Source organism: Gadus macrocephalus, chromosome 12, assembly GCF_031168955.1.
Source record: "Gadus macrocephalus chromosome 12, ASM3116895v1".
Lineage (NCBI taxonomy): Eukaryota > Metazoa > Chordata > Actinopteri > Gadiformes > Gadidae > Gadus > Gadus macrocephalus.
The window spans coordinates 9,754,378-9,774,050 of NC_082393.1; the positions used below are offsets into that span (position 1 = coordinate 9,754,378).

General features: G+C 44.1%; 1 protein-coding gene across 3 annotated transcripts in view; it reads left to right on the top strand.

Moving 5' to 3' along the window:
• Nucleotides 1-3,614: 3,614 nt before the first annotated feature.
• The window catches only part of raver2 (ribonucleoprotein, PTB-binding 2), a 130,623-nt gene continuing 114,564 nt past the window's right edge, over nt 3,615-19,673 (top strand). Inside the window, exons 1-2 of one of the 3 annotated variants that reach the window (XM_060066512.1) lie at nt 3,615-4,072; nt 16,423-16,489. In XM_060066512.1, the coding sequence (XP_059922495.1) occupies nt 3,809-4,072; nt 16,423-16,489 (331 nt within the window). In that variant the 5' untranslated portion in view covers nt 3,615-3,808. The remainder of the gene's footprint in view (nt 4,073-16,422; nt 16,490-19,673) is intronic. The other 2 variants (XM_060066510.1, XM_060066511.1) reach the window with 2 other exon arrangements.

The window sequence follows — 19,673 nt, forward strand, 5'->3', positions numbered from 1 at the left end:
AAATGTAATCGAAATAGATGAATAGCATATTTGCAACATGGAACTTCTTAGTTTTTCAATACTTAAATTGCTTTTGTCCATTGTAAATGAGGAACTGTTGTGTCATTGTAATTATTTAAATTATAAGTAGCATTAAAGTTCCAGTTTGGGGGGGGGGGGAGGGAGGGGGGAGGGAGGGAGAGAGATTCTCCCTGTGACGTGTCTCTTCCCACTCTCATCTTCTCACTACAACAGTTTTTATGATCTCCTGTCATTGAGTCTGTAGTACAATACATTGGTCACACTTGGTCTGTGTTCAAGTACGGTACTCTGCCTTCCTTTTTTCTCTCTCCGTCTCACCCATGTGTTCCCTGTCCTTCTGTGTACCAGATACTCATTCTGAATTAGAGCAGGGTGCATGGTGTCCAAAGCACCCTCGGGCCATCCGCTCAGTAGAGTGTGCACTGTCTCCCTCTCCCTCGCTCTCTGCCAACTGGTTCTGCAGACAGGGACAAGCAGTGTATTTTTGTGCGCTGCTCTGTGGTCCCAGAAACACCTGACATCCAGAGCATATAAACGTCCAGCATATATACACAGGGCTCAGATAGCTGAGCTGAAGGGGTCATCCGGTATGTAGGACACTGAATGGTGGAAAGCGGCATTGTGTTACAGAACGATCCATCCCAGAGAGTTGTGTGATTCATAATACAATTATAATTATGCTAGATACCAAATGTTTGAGTGCTTATTTAAAAACATTTTTGTTGGCTAGAGTATTGAGATGGCAACGGCAAGTTCACAGGGGGAGATATTTCAGGGCTCTAGAAGCAGACACGATAGTGGCCTACATCCAATTTGAAGAGATCCGATTCAATGTGATGTATGCTGTTCACACTGCTTTGAAGAACTCGGATCTGGGTCAAATATAGCCAATAAAAGATGAGACCACCTTGGCACTTTCGAAATGGCCTGACTTGTCCAATCGGTCACCAGTATTGGACTGGTTCTGCAATATAATTTATACAGAAAAACTGTCTGACGATAATCCTCATGGTAACATTGAAAAATATGCATGCTTGAAGATTTGAAAAGGATTATTATACATACATATGTGTATGCATTAGTTTGTACAGGAGGTCATGAGAGGTGGGTGGTGATATTATGTTAAAAGGTCATGCATCTCTTGATCTGTTCCTCGCTACATATCATCACATATCTGTTGTTTTGCACTTTCTAATTGAATAACTTGAAGTGACGACAGGTTTAAACATTTGCTGATGCTGTAGGTGACTGTCCTTCCTACATCCCTGTGCAACACACAAAAAGGGCCCCTCACCAGAATCGCCATGTACACACCATAAAGCCAGATGTACATGTGGTTTATGCACACGGTTGAAGGATATAGGGTTTAGAGCTTCTTCTTTTCTGTTCAAACACACACACCCACACGAGTCCCAGGTACCTGATCTTCCCCTCGAGACCCTCTCACTCAACCCGCCCACACCCCCACACACTTCATCAGCACTGCCGTTGTTCCCTACCCCTCCTGTCTGACTCTCCTCTCAACGCCCACCCACTCTAAAGAGCCCATGAATCACATTGAAGTACATTACAGACATGATGGGGCTCTATTAGAAAGAGAGAGAGTATTTTGTATTTTTTGTATAGTTTGTACTTGTGTGTGCTGGGTGCACTGTACCTGAACCACACAGTGCCACCTGAGAATGCCAAAATAATGGTTCTCTGGTGAAAATGAGCCACTTAGTGAGGTGAATCATGCGTCTCTGGAAGCATCCTGTGTGAATGACAAGTGGTCCTTACTGTCATTCCTTTTAGAGACTTGCCTCCATCTGTCACTGGCTGCAGTTACATAATGTGTAAAAAACAACACCTCTTACAGATTTGTTTAATCGACTAACAATGGGGGTTTTAGATCAACTATGTTCTGTTTATTACATGGACTCAGTGAGCAACAATGGTCTATAAAAGCTAACAAAGCCTGTAATTACAACCACCAACAGGATTTGGTTTACTTTACTGTTTTAAAAAGGTTGTTTAAACCAACCTCCACCCCCTCAACTACATTCTCTCATCCTCCACACTCTCGCCTCCATTGCCTCACCTCCATCTTTTGTATCCCCTCAACCTCTACATCCACCCTCTCACCTCTACTCCCTCACCTCCACGAGCTCACAACCATGGCCTCACCTCTATTCCCTCACCTCCACCTCCTCACTTCACCCTCTCAACTCAACCCCCTCACCTCCACCTGCTCACGACCATCCCCTCACAACCACCCCCTAGACTCCGCCACCCTACCTCTGTCACCGCCAGGCGGAAGAGTCTTTTTCTGGTTGATGTCGTCCCATTAATATTTACTCTCGCTGTCTCTACTGCTCTCGCTCTTTGATCTACAGCCGCTGACAACTGTGATTGTCTGGCTTGAGCTCTGCCAAAGGAAACCACCCACACTAACACACACGGCAAACCAAGAAATAACGCGATAAGGAGATGATTTCACTACTTCTTCCTGGCGCCAGTAGAAGAAAAGCGCTAAATATATAATATATAATTTGAAATACATAATGGAGATATATGTGTGCCTACTGGCATTATTTATTGCCAATTGTGATAAGTATCTGTTCTATTTGTATATAGACCATATGGTGTGTACATATATTGTGTGTATGTATGAGAGAGGGAGAGAGAGAGAGAGAGAGAGAGAGAGAGAGAGAGAGAGAGAGAGAGAGAGAGAGAGAGAGAGAGAGAGAGAGAGAGAGAGAGAGAGAGAGAGAGAGAGAGAGAGAGAGAGAGAGAGAGAGAGAGAGAGAGAGAGAGAGAGAGCTGTAGCTGTAGTTGTAGCTGCTCCGCCATTGTAGGGACTCTGCATGGGAGCTCTGTACCCCACGGGGTGGCCAAGAGGCAGGTTTCCACCCACACGGTTTTATGGCAGCAGACAGTCATGCCGGCTACTTGGCTTGTTGGTTGGCAGAGACTACATCACTAGGACAAAAGAAGGCTTGTCAAGTGAAGGAAAAGAGGATGGGAGAGGGGGGATAGATACCCCCAAACATTGATTGTATTTTTTGCAGATAGATACATACGTATCTCCAACAAACTTATTTTTCTGACCAAGACAAATATGGAGGCTAAACAGACAAAAGTTTATTTTCATGCAGTCTATTCTTTGTGTTTTTAAAGTGCTGAAAAGGTTTTTGGAACAAGAATGTAGAAAACTCCACCTTGGTGCAATTTAGGAAATTTGGTTAAACAAACTATGTTTATTATCCAACATATTTTTATTTGCCTAAAACCAACGAAGTGCAGTTAAATGGAATGTGTTTTTGTTGTGAGGCAGGTGGGTTGATGCCCGTGCTGTTTATGTATGTATATATTATATGTGTGTGTGTGTGTGTGTGTGTGTGTGTGTGTGTGTGTGTGTGTGTGTGTGTGTGTGTGTGTGTGTGTGTGTGTGTGTGTGTGTGTGTGTGTGTGTGTGTGTGTGTGTGTGTGTGTGTGTGTGGGTCAGTGGGCGGTGGAGAACTGCAGCGCGTCGCTCATCATTCACTTTCAGAAGATCTCAATATTCATGACGCATCGATAATAGCTCGCACCTGTTCGTTCTTCCAACGGTTGGGGTCGCCATCGTCCGAGGTGAAGCCCTACACATGCTGGAAGGGAGCGGTGTACTTGAACTGCGCTGCCTTGCTTGTTCCTCTCGGTCTACATTTTTTCCTTCACTCTCTCACATGGGCGCAATAAAACACAGACGCCCACCTATCTCGCACTACCACTCCGCTCTCTCACTTTTATCCACACAACAGTCAAAATGGCGGCAGCCTCGTCCATCCCGCCGCCGACAGTCCACTCTTCTTCAGTTCGAGAAAATTTACTTTGTTCGGAGATGGACGGCCAAGAGACCCGACAGGAGCAGGATGCAGCCGGGTCATCCGACCCCCCGGGAGTCACGCTCCGCGACCTGCCGGATCTGGAGCCGGAGGAGATCGGGAAGAGGCTGGCCAAAACTCGCCAGGAGCTGAGCAACAGGAGGAAGATCCTGATCAAAAACCTACCGCAAGACACCACAAACCAGGTAGGCCTACACCTCCACACTCCATGCTGTCCGCAGGCAGTGGGTTAATTTGGATGAAGTTGTAAAGCACCGCCTTCACGCCGACATGCTACTTCCGAGTCAATCGATATAACTACAGTAATTACTAATGACTGAAGCAAATACAAAATCCACAATGAACCCTTATTTTATAGTCTTTAGCAGTCTTTAGCATAAGTGCAGCAAATATTCTGAAGGCAATCAGCTAAATAGAAGTGTGCCTCGCCTAACTGCGCATGTCAGCACGCGGATAGGGTTTACTGGGCGCATCAGGTAATGGAACAGAAGTGGAACACCTCCATCAATGCATTCCACACGTCATTGAATGTGGGCTAGGCCAGGCGACACCAGCAAAATGTAGACATAGCCTATTCCGATTTTAGGCACACTATGAAAAGTTCCTACACAAAATAATAGTAGGCTACCACTAATTTTGAATCTCTACCTTTACTTAATCATGACTATGGGGAGTGGTTTGTTCTAGGCTACACTTTGGTTTTACGGTTTTGGGTATTTTGATTTGACCCTAATTTGATTTGACCTTGCCATTATGTCTCACAATTGGATAAAAATCTATCAATAACTATGACTGATATTTCTGGAGTAACTGCTATCTCGAGAGTAGCTGTACTCTTATGCTCTTATGGATTCTAATTTGCTTATTGTTCCCTCTTGTAGATGTTGGCATATCTTACTACGGTATGAGTGGGTTGGTAGCAGCTATCGATATTGAAGGACGCAAGCAATTTCCTTTCAGATAAAAAGGGTGTAAGTGTGAATATATATATTTTTTGTCGTTGTGGACATCCGAAATAAAATACCACAAAGGAACTCCCTTGATATTCCTTATGTATACTATTACTTTATTGCCGTGTGCAGAAATTTTGGGGACCAGGGGCGAAAAAAGGGCAGATCTGTTGCTGCTTACACACATATCCTGCATTGGTACAACATATCCTGCATTGGTATCCTGAAAAAAGACTACGCCTAAGGTAGCATTTTCAATGGCGGAAATGTAAATGACCTGGGTGAATCAGGCATAGAATATCGGTATTTCGCACTTCACGTTAGTGGGCGTGTTGATGACGCTTTGGTCTGCATTTGCATGTCAGAGTGGCACCCTAAAATCAGCCTGTTGCCTTTTGTTTGCTTAATGGTTAAAAAAATACCTTACTAAAAGGTAGGTCTTATCATAACCCTAAAAGTACACTTCATACAATAAATTACAATACATGAGTTCACAGCTGCACGCATATAGAAAATTATTTTTTATTGTTATTATTTACAGTTAGCTGAACATTATGGGGTCCTGGCCTACCACTTCCTCTTTTCCCATTTAAACAAAGAAATCAACTACATTTGTCCCAGTGTTCTATGTGAAATACACTCTCTTTCTCCGGTAACGCAGTCGTTCGCGCACCTTTCTTCTTTGTCGTTTCTTCTATCTGTTCTATCTTGTCTCTAACTCATGAGTCATGCTCCAATCTTTCATCGATCAATGTGGATGTTGTGGATGCAACGGAATATATGATTTATCGCTGCAGCAACATTTAAGATGATCACGATGAGTTTTGCCCGTTCTGCCTGCGTGCTGTCTGCGGTCAAACCAAAACAGACCAGAATGACAGCGGCCGTACTTATCCTGCATCTTGCAAACTTATGGTGTGTTCCAAATGCCTCGTACAAGTGCAAGTGCTGAAATCTCCACGTTTCTTGTGGCATTTCATGGAGGAACGCCCCCTTTTGGTCGATCCCACCCGGGATTGTAAGAGTATACCGAGTTCGGTGAGGCTGACCGTTCACCGTAGCAAAAATGGCTGCGCCCGTAAAGAGATTTATTTTCTATGTATTTGTACCACGCTGGTCATTTTAATTTAGATTGTAAATGCTCTTATACACTTGATTACATGGGTTTTTGGATTGTCGGGGCCCTTAAAGTAGTGAACGAACCCAGTCGAAACTAGCTGGAAAAAGTGTGTAGTTCAAAACTTGACGCAACTTTTACTTCTTCGCCACCTACAGACTTGAATTATCCACGACCATTCAAAAATGCCATGTTATAAGATAAGATAAGATACAACTTTATTAATCCCCCGTAGGAGAAATTAGTTTACTGCAAAAACAGCCCGGCAGCAGTGCAAGAACACAGGATAAAATTACTATACAATACAATAAATACAAAGTGCTTATGCATAAGTAGACGCTTATAGTTAAAATAGGGACAGAAACAAGACAAACCGAAACAACATCATGATGGGTGATGCATATACACATATATACGCAATAGGGATGGGCGTGAGGAATCGATTACTCGAGTACTCTTCGTTACAAATTAACTTGAGTTTGCATATACACACACAGACAAGTTTTCTGAAGCAAATGTATACATTTTCTGTGTGGCACCACTGGCGCGTGCCGTGCACAAAGCAAATGAAATGTATAAAATTTCTGTGCGAATTCAAAAAGTTAAGAGATGGCGATTAGAGCAAAGGGCAGCGAAGTATTGAAATACTTCACAGAAATAGGAGATCATAAGGTGAAATGTAAAATATTCCAAGCGAAATTGAGCTACCAGAGTACTACAAGTACTATGCGGCAACATATGCTCCTGAAACACGGTGAGTTCGGGAAAGCAGACCCGCAGCAACCAAGTGTGTCGGTTATTTTCACCGCCGCAAGACGCAGCTGTAATCCCGGCCGTGTATAGAAGATCACAACGCTGAGTATTTTTTTAGTTAATTTGCTGCCGGTTTATTTGCAGCTTTAAATTATTTGCAATGGTTAGGCTACTTGTTTCGTTTTTTTTTAAAAAACCGTTACAGGCCTTTGTTCGGCGTGATTTAAATTGTGAGACGTATATTTATTTTTGCAAGGAAAATGTGTTTTGAATGTTTGCCAAAATAAATAATGAATAATCGGATAACTCGTGACTGTTTTGATTGCGAATAAGCATTACATGTTTGGTTGGTAATATTGCCGTTCATCATCAGGCCAATTCCTGCTGCAGATGCGTTGCATTCTAAAAATAGATTAGTTTTAAACGAGTACTCGATTGATCCTCGAGGAATTCTTTCGATCACTCGAGTTTGGAATTTACTATTCGTACTAGGGATGGGCGTGAGGAATCGATTACTCGAGTACTACTCGTTACAAATGAACTCGGTTGGTGGACAGGCAAACTCGAGTTTGCATATACACACACAAACAAAGTTTTCTGAAGCAAATGTATCAATTTTCTGTCGGCGCCACTAACGCATGACGTGGGCACAAAGAAAATTAAATGCATCCATTTCCATGGCGCGTTCCGTGGCGTGTGCAGGCACGCCAGAATTCAAAAAGTTAAGAGATGGCGGTTAAAGCAAACCGCAGCGAAGAATTGAAATACTTTAAAGAAATAGGAGATCATAAGGTGAAATGTAAAATATGCCAAGTGAAATCGAGCTACCAGAAAGTACTATGCGGCAACATATGCTCCTGAAACACAACAGTGAGTTCGGGAAAGCAGACCCGCAGCAACGGTGAAAGTGAAAGTGTGTCGGCTATATTTTCACCGCCGCAAGACGCAGCTGTAATCCCGGGCGTGTAGAGAAGATCACAACGCTGAGTATTTCCATAGTCCATTTGCTGCCGTTTTATTTGCAGCTTTAAGCATTTATTTGCAATGGTTAGGCTACTTGTTTCGTTTTTTTTAAACTGTTACAGGCCTTGGTTCGACGTGATTTAAATTGTGAGACGCATATTTATTTTTGTAAGGGAAATGTGTTTTGAACGTTTGCAAAAATAAATAATGAATTACTCTGATAACTCTGACTGTTTTGATGGAGAATAAGCATTAGGCCTACATGTTTGGTTGATAATATTGCCGTTCATCATCAGGCCTATTCCTGCTGCAGATGCGTTGCATTCTAAAAATAGATTTGATTTAACGAGTACTCGATTGATCCTCGAGGAATTCCTTCGATCACTCGAGTTTGGAATTTACTACTCGTGCCCATCCCTAATTCGTACCCATCCCTAATACGCATACCTAAACACACACACATGCATATGCAAACACATAGACATACACAAACACATCATCAGGCACACACGTCAAACGACCTGAGCCTTCTGAGGAAGAAGAGTCTGCTCTGACTCTTCCGGTAGAGGGCCTCTGTGTTGTCAGACCAGTCCAGTTTATTGTTGATGTGTACTCCAAGGAACTTACTACGAGTCCACCGTCTCAATCACCTCATCTGACGTACTGTGGCCGGCTGGAAAGGTAGTCACCAATCCAGGCCACCATGTCGGGGTTTACCTGCATTGCTGAGAACTTCTTCTCAAGCAGGGGAGGCTGGATGGTATTGAACGCACTGGAGAAGTCGAAGAACATGACTCTCACTGAGCTCCCCGGCTTCTCCAGGTGTGAGTAAGCCCTGTGCAGCAGGTAAATGATGGCGTCGTCCACGCTGAAATGGGCCTGGTACACGAGTTTGCAGTGGGTCCATGGAGTCACACACCTGGGGCCTGAGGTGCTGTAGAACCAGTCTTTCGAAGGTCTTCATGATGTGCGAGATCAGACATTTGACTGGGGGAACCGGAGCATCGGAGGCAGGGCTTCTTCTTCAGAGCTCTATTAGCTTTCATACGGCATAGGAATGATAATGGTAATAATGGAGTTTTATTCATTATTTAGTAATTAATCATGAAATTATTAGTCATTAAGGGATGCAATCAATTGTTGTGTTTAAAACTGCCATAGTTTTTCACAGGCGAGGCGTGGACAATTTTATGATTAGCCTATGATACGTTATACTTAAGGATTTCACATTACTAAAACTCTATTGAGTTCACTCAAAATGGCATCGTCAACAAAAATATCATGATGTATTCTGTTGGACAGTTCTGTTGTTTTGACCAATCCAATCATATCATTGCTTTGCTTAAGAAACAAAGCAAGTGTAGCTTAATTCAATCCTACAGAACCTACAGCAAACATAAACTTCCATGTTGCCCAACAAAAACACGGCATAGTCCATCCCAAATAAGAAAAAATCCGGAAATCGGGTTTCCGATGGAGGATTTTTTGTTGAAAGAAAAAAAAGTTTTTATCAAAAGGACATCATCTAACATCAGTATTAAAATGTCATGATGACCTTGTTAAACAAAATGTATTTTGAAAATAAGCCTTTGGAATGGATTTATTTTGCCGGAAGCAAAAACTTGTCGTCCTTATCTGTCACTTAGCAGAATAAAGCAGCGTCCACACGAATCCCCATGGCAATGATAAAATGAAGCTTTCACTGACTGGAGATTACAAAAATTAAATACACATTCATCGTGAGAAATGTTATCAAAGCGCAATTGAATTATGAAACTTAAATCTTAAAACGGTGCATTTTCCACTGAGAATTAACAAGTTTTTGCTGTTTCCTCGGCCAGTCGTACGTGAACACTGAACCAGGGAACGGTCAAATGGGTTGTTTTGTGTCATTTTGACCAATATCCTATTCCTTAGTTTAGGTCGGAGATCACGTTGTGCACCGAGACCCAGTGTTGACATTTTGTCCCGTGAAGTCATAGGCAACCCTAGAGGGAGAACACCTTGTCCAGTTCTTCGTCATCCGTTCGGTGTGCGGAACCTCCATCCACTCCGTCTCACGTTCCCCCCCTCCCTCCCATGGAGCCTGCTTAGGGACTGGTAACAAGCACTGTATCTCACTATGTCTGTGATCTAAGTCCGACACGGCCTCCGCTTACAGGCGGGGTCATCTCATCTGGTGGGGGGGAGGAGAAGAGCAAAGGTGACAAGGCGAGGAGTAGAGAAGCAAACAGCGATGAAAGACCAGACAGACAAGGCAGTAGAGGCGTAGAGGGGGAGATGATGGAGTGAGAGGGGGAAGGAGAAGAAGAGGTGCCGTTGCAAGCCGAGAAAAGGAAGGCAAGGGAGCGAAGGGGATGACGATGACAAGAACATGTAGCTGATTGAGGATGTAAATGTATTCACGTTTGCAAGCTTTTCTAGTTTTACCTCCTAGGGCAGAAGGACATCTGCCATCCGTTCAGGTTTTCAATTATTCAGAGCAACAAAAAATATGCAAAGCCCAAATACATGTTGTGGACGTGCACGTGTGAGTGCATGAGTCTGTATGGGTGAATGTGTCAACCCATGATTATTTGCTCAGGCAGCTTTTTTTCTGACAGCAGGCAGCACTCACTGCCATGTTTGATACACACACACACACACACACACACACACACACACACACACACACACACACACACACACACACACACACACACACACACACACAATCACACACACAATCACACACACAATCACACCAAGAGATATTTCACACTGGTTGTTTATGTCTTGACTAGGCTGTGTTTTCTTCCTTAGGGAAATAAAAAATGCTCAGGTGCATATTTTTCTCTCTTTCCTCGTATACTTTCGAATGGACAGGGCTTGTTTCCAAGCGGTGTACAATCACCCATACACTGAAACATGCACGCACATGCATATGCACACTCGCTTTTTGTGCTCAGGTCTGCCCGTCATTGCAACTTATGTAAATCCTGTTCAGTTTCTCTGTGCGATGGTGGCTCAGTTGTGTTTGTATTTCTGCCGTAGAACCTAAACTCACACAGAAAATAAACTCGCCTGATTAAGAGGAGTTCACATTGGAGTCCCGGACCGTGTTCCATCCCGAACAAATCAAATGCCCAGTGGAATCTTTCCACATGGCTGTCATCAGAGCAGGGTAAACACAAGCGTGTGGCATGAATGATGCGCCGGTTCCATACACTATGGGATGGTAGGGCAGGGGGGCTACAGCATGCACAAAGTATTATAGAATTCACCAGCTCTGACTGCACTCGGGCAATCCACAACTGAGATGGACCTATATGGCAGGTTTCCACCGGCGGGTGTGGTACAGTTCGATTTGCAAAGGTGCGGCCCGGTTCGTGTTTCCCCCGCCAAAAGTGGGCAGGGTCCCGGGCTGAGCCGTGATGAGCCGTACTCATCTCACAGTACTCCTCCGTTGGGGTACTGAGACGTCTGAAAGGGTGCCAAGTGCCAACAAATTCGAGCTACACATGTAGTCTGTTGATTGGTCGACAGAGTCGGCGAAAGCTTCGCTTATTGAAGAAAATGTTGCGCAGAAGTTTGACATCCTTCTTGGATTTCCTACATCGTTGCTCTTTTTTCATTATGTTGTGTTCTTCTTTTTCTTCGATTTAATAGCAAGCTACAATGTGTTGGGCTGCTATGAGGTCACGATGCTTACGTAGCTGCTGCAGCAGCTATCAGCATCTGGCTTTAACCCCGTCCTACCATAAGGGTACGTCGGCGGTGGAAACGCAAGCCGTAACTGAGCTGGGCCAAACCGCACCTTCACTACTGGGCCAAGGCGGGCTGGGCCGAAGTGCACCCGCCAGTGGAAATGCACCATTAATCAATTTCATGAGCTACACCTGTGTTTACTCTGCCCCTCATGTAGTGTGTGTGTGTGTGTGTGTGTGTGTGTGTGTGTGTGTGTGTGTGTGTGTGTGTGTGTGTGTGTGTGTGTGTGTGTGTGTGTGTGTGTGTGTGTGTGTGTGTGTGTGTGTGTGTGTGTGTGGTACTGGTGGCGAGCGGGAAGGCCAGCCTTAATGCGGGTTCACAGGGCTGAAGCTCTCCATCTTCTAAGGCAATCTGTCATGCTTTGCTTAGCTTAGCCGTCTTTTGGAAATGAGCTGAATCCCTTGTTGAGCTCAGAAGAGATATCCAAATTAAATCGGTTTTAGATTTATTTACGTGTGTGGGTTGAAGTTGTTTTCTGAAAAGCATTTAGCCAAAATGCACCCAAGGATATAATTCTTGCTTAGACGTTCTTTCCAGGCTTTCAAAATGCTGTGTTTTGACAACATTTTCATAGCAATGTATTTTTAAGGTCATATCCAGCCCTGTTAAGTATTCAATTTCCTTGCTTTTACCATTAGCATCTTATGAGTGGTTTCCGGTTCCACAAGACAACATTTTGTACACTAATGAGTATCAGATTATTAAATATGTTTGTCTAAACAATTTTAAAAGAATCACAAGTGAATTCCATCAGGATGATGGAATTCACTTGTGATGCATTTAAAATTGTTAGGGGTTTGCAAAGCAATGCAAATCACAAAAACACACATTTGATTGAGCACTAGGGGGTTAAGCCACAGAGCCTAACCCCCTCGATTTAGGCCCTGTCCACACCTACAAAAACTATCCCCCCCCCCCGTTTTCCTTGGCAGTGTAACAGGAATTTCACACTGGGACCTGGTTTCAAAAGAGTGTGTTTGCAGGCAACGAAAACACCGGGTTCTTCTTGACGGTCGGCCTAAACGTACACGACTCCTGCGTTTTTACACAAAAATCGTAGCCGTGTGGACAGGGCGTAATCCAGCTGGTAGTTTTCAAGCCTCTAACATGCTTTTGTGTGTTCGTGTGCCAGTGTGCATGGAGGAAATTGTTGAATTAGCTGTTTTGCTTTGCTCCTCTGTGTTTGTGTGTTTGTGGGTGTGTGCTGTTTCATTGTGTTTGTGTGATTGTAAGTTAATGGTGCACATTTTGTTAGGAGTTGTCATCTCTTACATTGACGTGTTTGGGATACATGCTGTGAATGGCTGGAGCCACCTGTCTCTCTTGGCCAAGGCACCCACCACCCAGCATCCGCTACCCGCCGTACCCGCCGTACTGTCACCCTGCATAATACCCAGCCTGTTCTCACGCATTAGAGACAATTTGCATTAGGAACAGATTAGCCACGAATGTGCCTGTAATGGTTATCTCGTTACTTGTTTGGCCAGTTTTCTTGGCCAAAATTTAGGGAGATATCACGTTTTTTGTTGTATAAAGGTGTTTTGAACAATATAAAGAGACATAGATTGACATCGTATTGGTATCAGTTACGTTAGCATTGTGGGCAATACAATAATAATAATATTCACAACAGAATACTGTTGTCCATCACGGTTGTTGTGGTCCACCTCCGTTCATTCTGTGTTATTATTGACTGTATTTATTTAATATCTTTCTTTCATTTTCATTAATTGAAAGAAAGATTTTCCACTACTGTTGTCCAAAGATAATTGTATTCTATCCCTTTTATGAAGTACTGCAACCATGGCACATAAAAATGTATTGACAATGGATATGTGATGGATATCAGTAATGTTAGAAAAGCTTGTTTCACTGCTAACATCTGTGCCTGTTGCTCCAGTCTCGGCACACACAGCGGGTCAAGGAGAGACCTACTGGTGTAATTTAAATTTATATTCAGCAATTACTAGAGGTTTCCCTCAGCTTTTTCAGAGCGGGTCATCTTGAAAAGGAAAGCATGTTATAATTATGATGAAAACTAGGCCGTCAGTCGCTATATTATGAATTAACAAAGTAGTTATCTATCCCTCAGAGATGTGCATGTCCACTGGATTGTCCTTCCCTTCTATATTTAAGTCCATTCGATTTGTCAACACCTCTTTTTGCTGTGTCTGATTGGAACTTGTGCAAGATAACTTTCATGTACAATACACCTCAGCCAATCCTAACTCTTTGATTTACGGTCTACCCAAACGCATAGAGCTGTTAACAGATAACAGTTCCTCAGGAAGCACCTTCCCACCCAGCCTCCCCTGAATATGGCTCACGCCCAAAGCCCTCTCTCACCGACGTATGCACATTCAACAAATCTCATTCCATGCATAGCTTCATCAAACAAGGACCCTTGGGATTGACGTCACTCTGACCTTGAGTTTCAGAGTGTATTTGAATGTGTTTTAACCTTCTGTTATACAAATGTCTTGTCAAAGCCTAAATGAGTTTCTTTACTCCAACTAAAATGCATGTGAGGAGATGGAGGCAGTAGTAGCGATGGCCACCTTTGCGTTCAAACAGCACTGATTTCCTATAAAATGAAATCTGTAGTGATCTGGTTCCTTTTCTCTCTGTACTTCCTTAGTCCACCCCTGCCCTCATTGTGGCTCCTCTCTGGCCACACATTGACCATCAACCTCAGCTTAGCCTTACAGCCTGGCCTCACTTATCTCTCCCAGGCACACCGCCTTGCAGAACACTGATCCTAGAGCCAGCCTAACCTCATCCTACCGTCCCCCGAACCCCACCCTAGCTTTGCCCTAACCCCAGCCTACAATTACCTTACTTTACCCCACCGTAGCTTCCCCCATTCGACAGGCCAAGTTTCACCCGACGGAACTGAGCCGTAGCTTCACCCAACCCCGAGCCTTGCTTTGACCAAACCCCATCTTAGCTTCAACCTACATAACCAAACCTCAGCTTTACCTTATGTAAACCCACACCAGCTCGACCCTAACCCTACCTTAGTTTCACCCTGACCCCACCTTAGCTTCCATCTATCCCCACCCTAGCATGGACCGGGCCTCTGCCGGTCCATGCCACGGGGAATTAAATGTTTGATGTGAAGAAAATGTCATCAAAGTGCAGTGCTGTTAGTCCCAGGCGTGTTGTTCAGTCAAATCAGAAGTCAGACATAGAGCGCTCTAAATGGAACAGTTCCACTGGGGAAATACCTCCAGGCCAGCTGACTTTCATATCAATCGCACACACGGCACCAGGCCCAGGGCGGCATTTGATGCTTGGGGGCTGACATGGTCTTCTTTGAAATGTCAACCTGATATTCTGCTGAGTGGTGTGGTCATTCGTCATTATAAACAGCCTGTAGACCAACAGAAATATATACACTTGAAAAGATATCAAGTAAAACCAACTCTGGCCCAACAGACATCTACTGTAACACATACTGCTTTCAATCCAAGCTTTAGTGTGTTTCAATGACATGTCAGTAAACACATATATTGTACAATGGTTCACTCGTTGCCATCGATTCCCATGGCAGTGTACCACATTCATACAATGCCTGTAAGAATTACTAATGATTGAATCAACAGCTTTTTCTTCCTGGCAGAAAACTGAGCGTAGGTTATCTGACCATTGATATATGATATATTCTGTTTGTAGGCCCTAAAATACCTGCTTTGTTATTCTCAGTGTTGCTCTAAAAACTTTTTGAAATAATTACTTCAGCTATTTTCTTGCATGTCTGCAGTGCTATAGTGGGCCGCCACACTTTGTAACAAACGACTGGAAGCCTTCCCTCTCTCTTGATTGTGTTGATCATCGTCAGCGTCTACTGACACGGCCGCTGTGCAAGAGTAAATACCAGAGGTCTGGTTCACACCCAGCCTATGGCTCCTTCTGCACACTGCATAAGGGGGAGATGTGACAGAAAAAGGGGGATAACGCGGGCTAGGACGGACTTTATGCTACTGCAAATCTTTGGGGAGGAATCTCTTGAATGGTTTTATAAGAATTTGATTGCCAAGGAGCTCTTGGAGGGCGAAGCAATAGTTAGATAAGAGTTGGGTGATTGCATCTACGTGTCTACGTGTGTATTGCATCTACGTATTTGGCTGTGTTCACATCAACACATGGAATACAATTACGAAAATAAATGGAGTGACATGACATCAGAATGCAATTCTTCGTTATTAGCAAAAATGTCTATTCTAATTCTTTTTATATGTCAGATCGATCAACTGGAAAGGGAAACCTTTATTGGTTCTTATATCATTAAAAAAACGAGACCCATTATTCAAGAACAGCTGTACAGCTGTGGGATTCTTGGGAGGTTCTGTGATCATCCAAAAGCTTGGTTCTGTAAGCAGTGCCACTCAGGGAACCCCTCGAGCCGTCAGTTGCTATCCACAGGCAAAACTCCACCTGCAGGCCCCAGTCTACTATGAATGTCGTGACTCAAAGATCCATCTCATTCAACGCTCTCTCTCTCTCTCTCTCCCTCCTTGCTGTCCCAATGGCAGGCAAACGCAAGGACCTTTCCACCATGGTAGTCCTACCGTTGTGTGTGTGTGAGGGTAGGGCTGCTCTCTGGTTCTAAACAAGCGGGTAATTTCTGACTTTGATGTGCTGCTGCATACAGGGAGACTCTTCAGAGGCCTTCAGACCCAGCCTCTAATTACACACACTCTGCCGAAAGCCGAAAGGGGAGAACATTTCATCTCTCCGAGATAGCCTTCTTTTTTGTGATAAAGTATTCCCAAGAAGTGAAATGGGAATGGAATGATTTATTTCTGTCCGTGAAGTCCATTTTGTGCCGGGCCTTGTCTCCATGAACTTAAAGGAAGAATTACCTTGGTGCAACCTACTGAGAAAAGCGATGTATTTGGTTAGGGTTCAATGTGTGAGAAATGTGTCATTGTTATTCATATGTATAAACATATCCCCTGCCATAAACACTGTTTCTCTCCCACTTTTTGTCTTTTTCTCGCAGGAAGTCCATGAATTTCTGAAGGAGTATGAACTGAAGTACTGCTTTGTGGACCGCAACAAGGGCACCGGTAAGGCCTTGGGACCAAGCCCTGCACATGCACACACACATCAACGTACATGATCAGACACACAGTAGCCTTTGGCCCTGGGGTGTGCTTGCGGTCCCGAGGAAGTCTTAGATAGCGTTTATATTTAGCGCAGTGTGGTCGACCGGGCCAGGCACCTGAAACAGAACCCTACCATGGCGGGAGGGGCACCGTAAACAGCTGAGATATCAAAGAGGCCAGCGTTGTGCAAGAGATTCACGGCATTTTGACAGCAAAACGAGAGGCTGATGAAAAACAAGGAGCCTCAAGGGCCGCTGGAGCATTTGGATCTCCTAACAAGGGCTCCCCTGCTAGGAGCGCTTGGTGCGGCCGAATCCATGACCCCTGATGGACGGGGCGAGCGAGAACATCTATCTTTTGGTTCAATCAGAGGCTCTGTCACACCATGTTGTTCCGTTGTCGTTGCATGAAAGTTGATGTTTGTAATAGTATGTTTTTTAAGTCCGAATATCCTTTTTATATTATGATGGATAAGTACGATTCAGTATTGTATTCTAAACTTTGTTTTTGAAAGAAACTTTGGGGTTAAAAGAGATCAAGGGAGAGAGTTTGTGTTTATCGATCTGCTAGGCCAGGGGTTCTCAAACTATATGGGGCCGGGGACCCCCCCATAGGGCAGAAATTATTTCAAGGACCCCCTCATAACCGCAACACAAATGTAATCATATAGGCTCATGTCTATTTTTTCTGTTAGATGCTTTTGAACTATTTTATGCTTCAATCATTCAGTGCTAATACCACAATAGTGTTAAATGAGCATTTTATTGTATTTTGGCATAACTTTACAATATGTAAATAGATTTTACTTTTTTATAAATGTGTGTATAAAAATTTCACACACACACACACACACACACACACACACACACACACACACACACACACACACACACACACACACACACACACACACACACACACACACACACTACCCAACCCAAACAAAACCACCAAAAACATGACACAGCAACATTGCCCAATGTTGTCACAATGGACATGGGACAACGGCAGAGGACATGTTTATTTCCAAATGTCTGCAAGGATTGGTTTACAAGAGAGATAGTAAAGTGGTGCAAAACAGTTAAATTATTCACCCACGTAAACACGTTACCTACTGTTACCAATGGTCCATCGTAACAAATCGCCTGCTCGGCATGCCATGCATATATGGATGAAGCTTTGAAGGGGACGCAAAACACAGCTTTGGCAACGCTGTTGAACGCTGCTTGGCCGTCATCACGCGTTTGCTGCCGAAAAGTTGAAATATTTCAACTCGAGCAGCATTTGACGCGCCGCAAAATACGTGAACGCGCCTGCAGCGCGGGCACGGGCGTGCTGCGCTGCGCTGCAAATCAAATCTTGCCGCGCCGCAAATCAAATTTTGCTGCCGGTTTTCTCGGCAGCAAGTGGTCCGGCAGCAAACCCGCAACGCGTCTCTACATTCACTTTGGATGGGATCGTGCTGCGCGGCATCTTTTTGCATCTTTTGGTGTGAACGCAGGGCAGACTCGAGCATGCGTTGACAGGTTGACGCAATGTTAACAGAGTTACTATTGGCCGAAAATTAAAGCAGGGGGAGGGCTGAACACAATGCGCCTGTTTAATTGGCTTTTATTTTGTTATTTATTTTAAATATGTTTATTGAAGTTTTCAGTTTTTAGAACAGACAGTGCATACAATCACATATAACATACAGAACAAAGCACATCAAAATTAGCAGCCGCAGTCCATGGTCAAAACATAAATATTAAGTAAAAGGATCAGAAGTTTTGTCAAGTGAATGTCAGAGTACAATAAAAAAGAAAAATACACATATCCATACATATGCATACTAAAGCACTATAGAGCAGCCTACCCATTAAAGAATCTTAGTTCAGGGTCCCAAATCTTATCAAACACATCTCCTCTATCATCGTTATAGTATCTCAGTCGCTCCAAATGCAGTGTGTTAGACATTTCTCCTAACCACAGGTCGTATGTAGGCACAGAGTCCAACTTCCACACACGTAATATCAATTTCTTGGCAAGCACCATCCCAAATTCAATAGCCTTCTTCTCGTATTTATTAATAAAAGACAAGGGACTTGTAGCTCCCCGAATTGCCACAAGTGGGTCAGGTTCCAAACGTTTCCCAAAAGCCTCAGAGAAGCATTGAAAAATACTTTTCCAATATGAATGGAGTTTGCTACATAACCAAAATCTCCCCTCATCTAATTTTCGACCGCTTATCCGGGGTCGGGTCGCGTGGGGAGCAGCTCAAGCAGGGGGCCCCAGACTTCCCTTTCCCGGGCCACATTGACCAGCTCTGACGGGGGGATCCCGAGGCGTTCCCAGGCCAGTGTTGAGATATAATCTCTCCACCTAGTCCTGGGTCTTCCCCGAGGTCTCCTCCCCACTGGACGTGCCTGAAACACCTCCCAAGGAAGGCGCCCAGTGGGCATCCTTACCAGATGCCCGAACCACCTCAGCTGACTCCTTTCTAAGTAAAGGAGCAGCGGCTCTAATCCGAGTTCCTCACGGATGGCTGAGCTTCTCACCCTATCCCTAAAGGTACGGCCACACCAAACGCGTTACCCGCGTACCACGCGTATAAAATCGGCAATTTTTCCATAGGGAAGCATTGGTTTACGCGCGTATGAGGTGCGTACACGCGTATCATGCGTACCAAGCAACATTTTACTCGCGTTAGGGGCGTATGAGGCGCGTATATATACGCGCGTACGCGAGGAGTTCAAAAAATTGAACTTTTTACGCTCATACGCGTGATACTTAGCCGCAATAGCCAATCAGCGTGGAGCTTGACCAGACGTCACTGGCAGAGAGTAGTGACCCTTGCACAGAAGCATACGGCCGACATCTTTCTTTATTCTGGGTGGAAATAGTAACATAGTTACGCCATTAAATGCGTTTATGGAAACATTTTTAGCGAGAAATGTGCATTTTACTTTCATAATGTTCACTCGGTGAATGTGAAGGATGTTTGGTTTGATAGTTATGACGAAGAGTGAACGCTCCGTTCACTTGCATGGACAGAGTCTCTGGTTGCTAAGCAACCTCAACGTCTTGGCGGACTATTTCTCTGCCGATCAACACTACGAATGCTGGAAACACACCAGACACACCATGTGAAGTTATTTAACCCGAT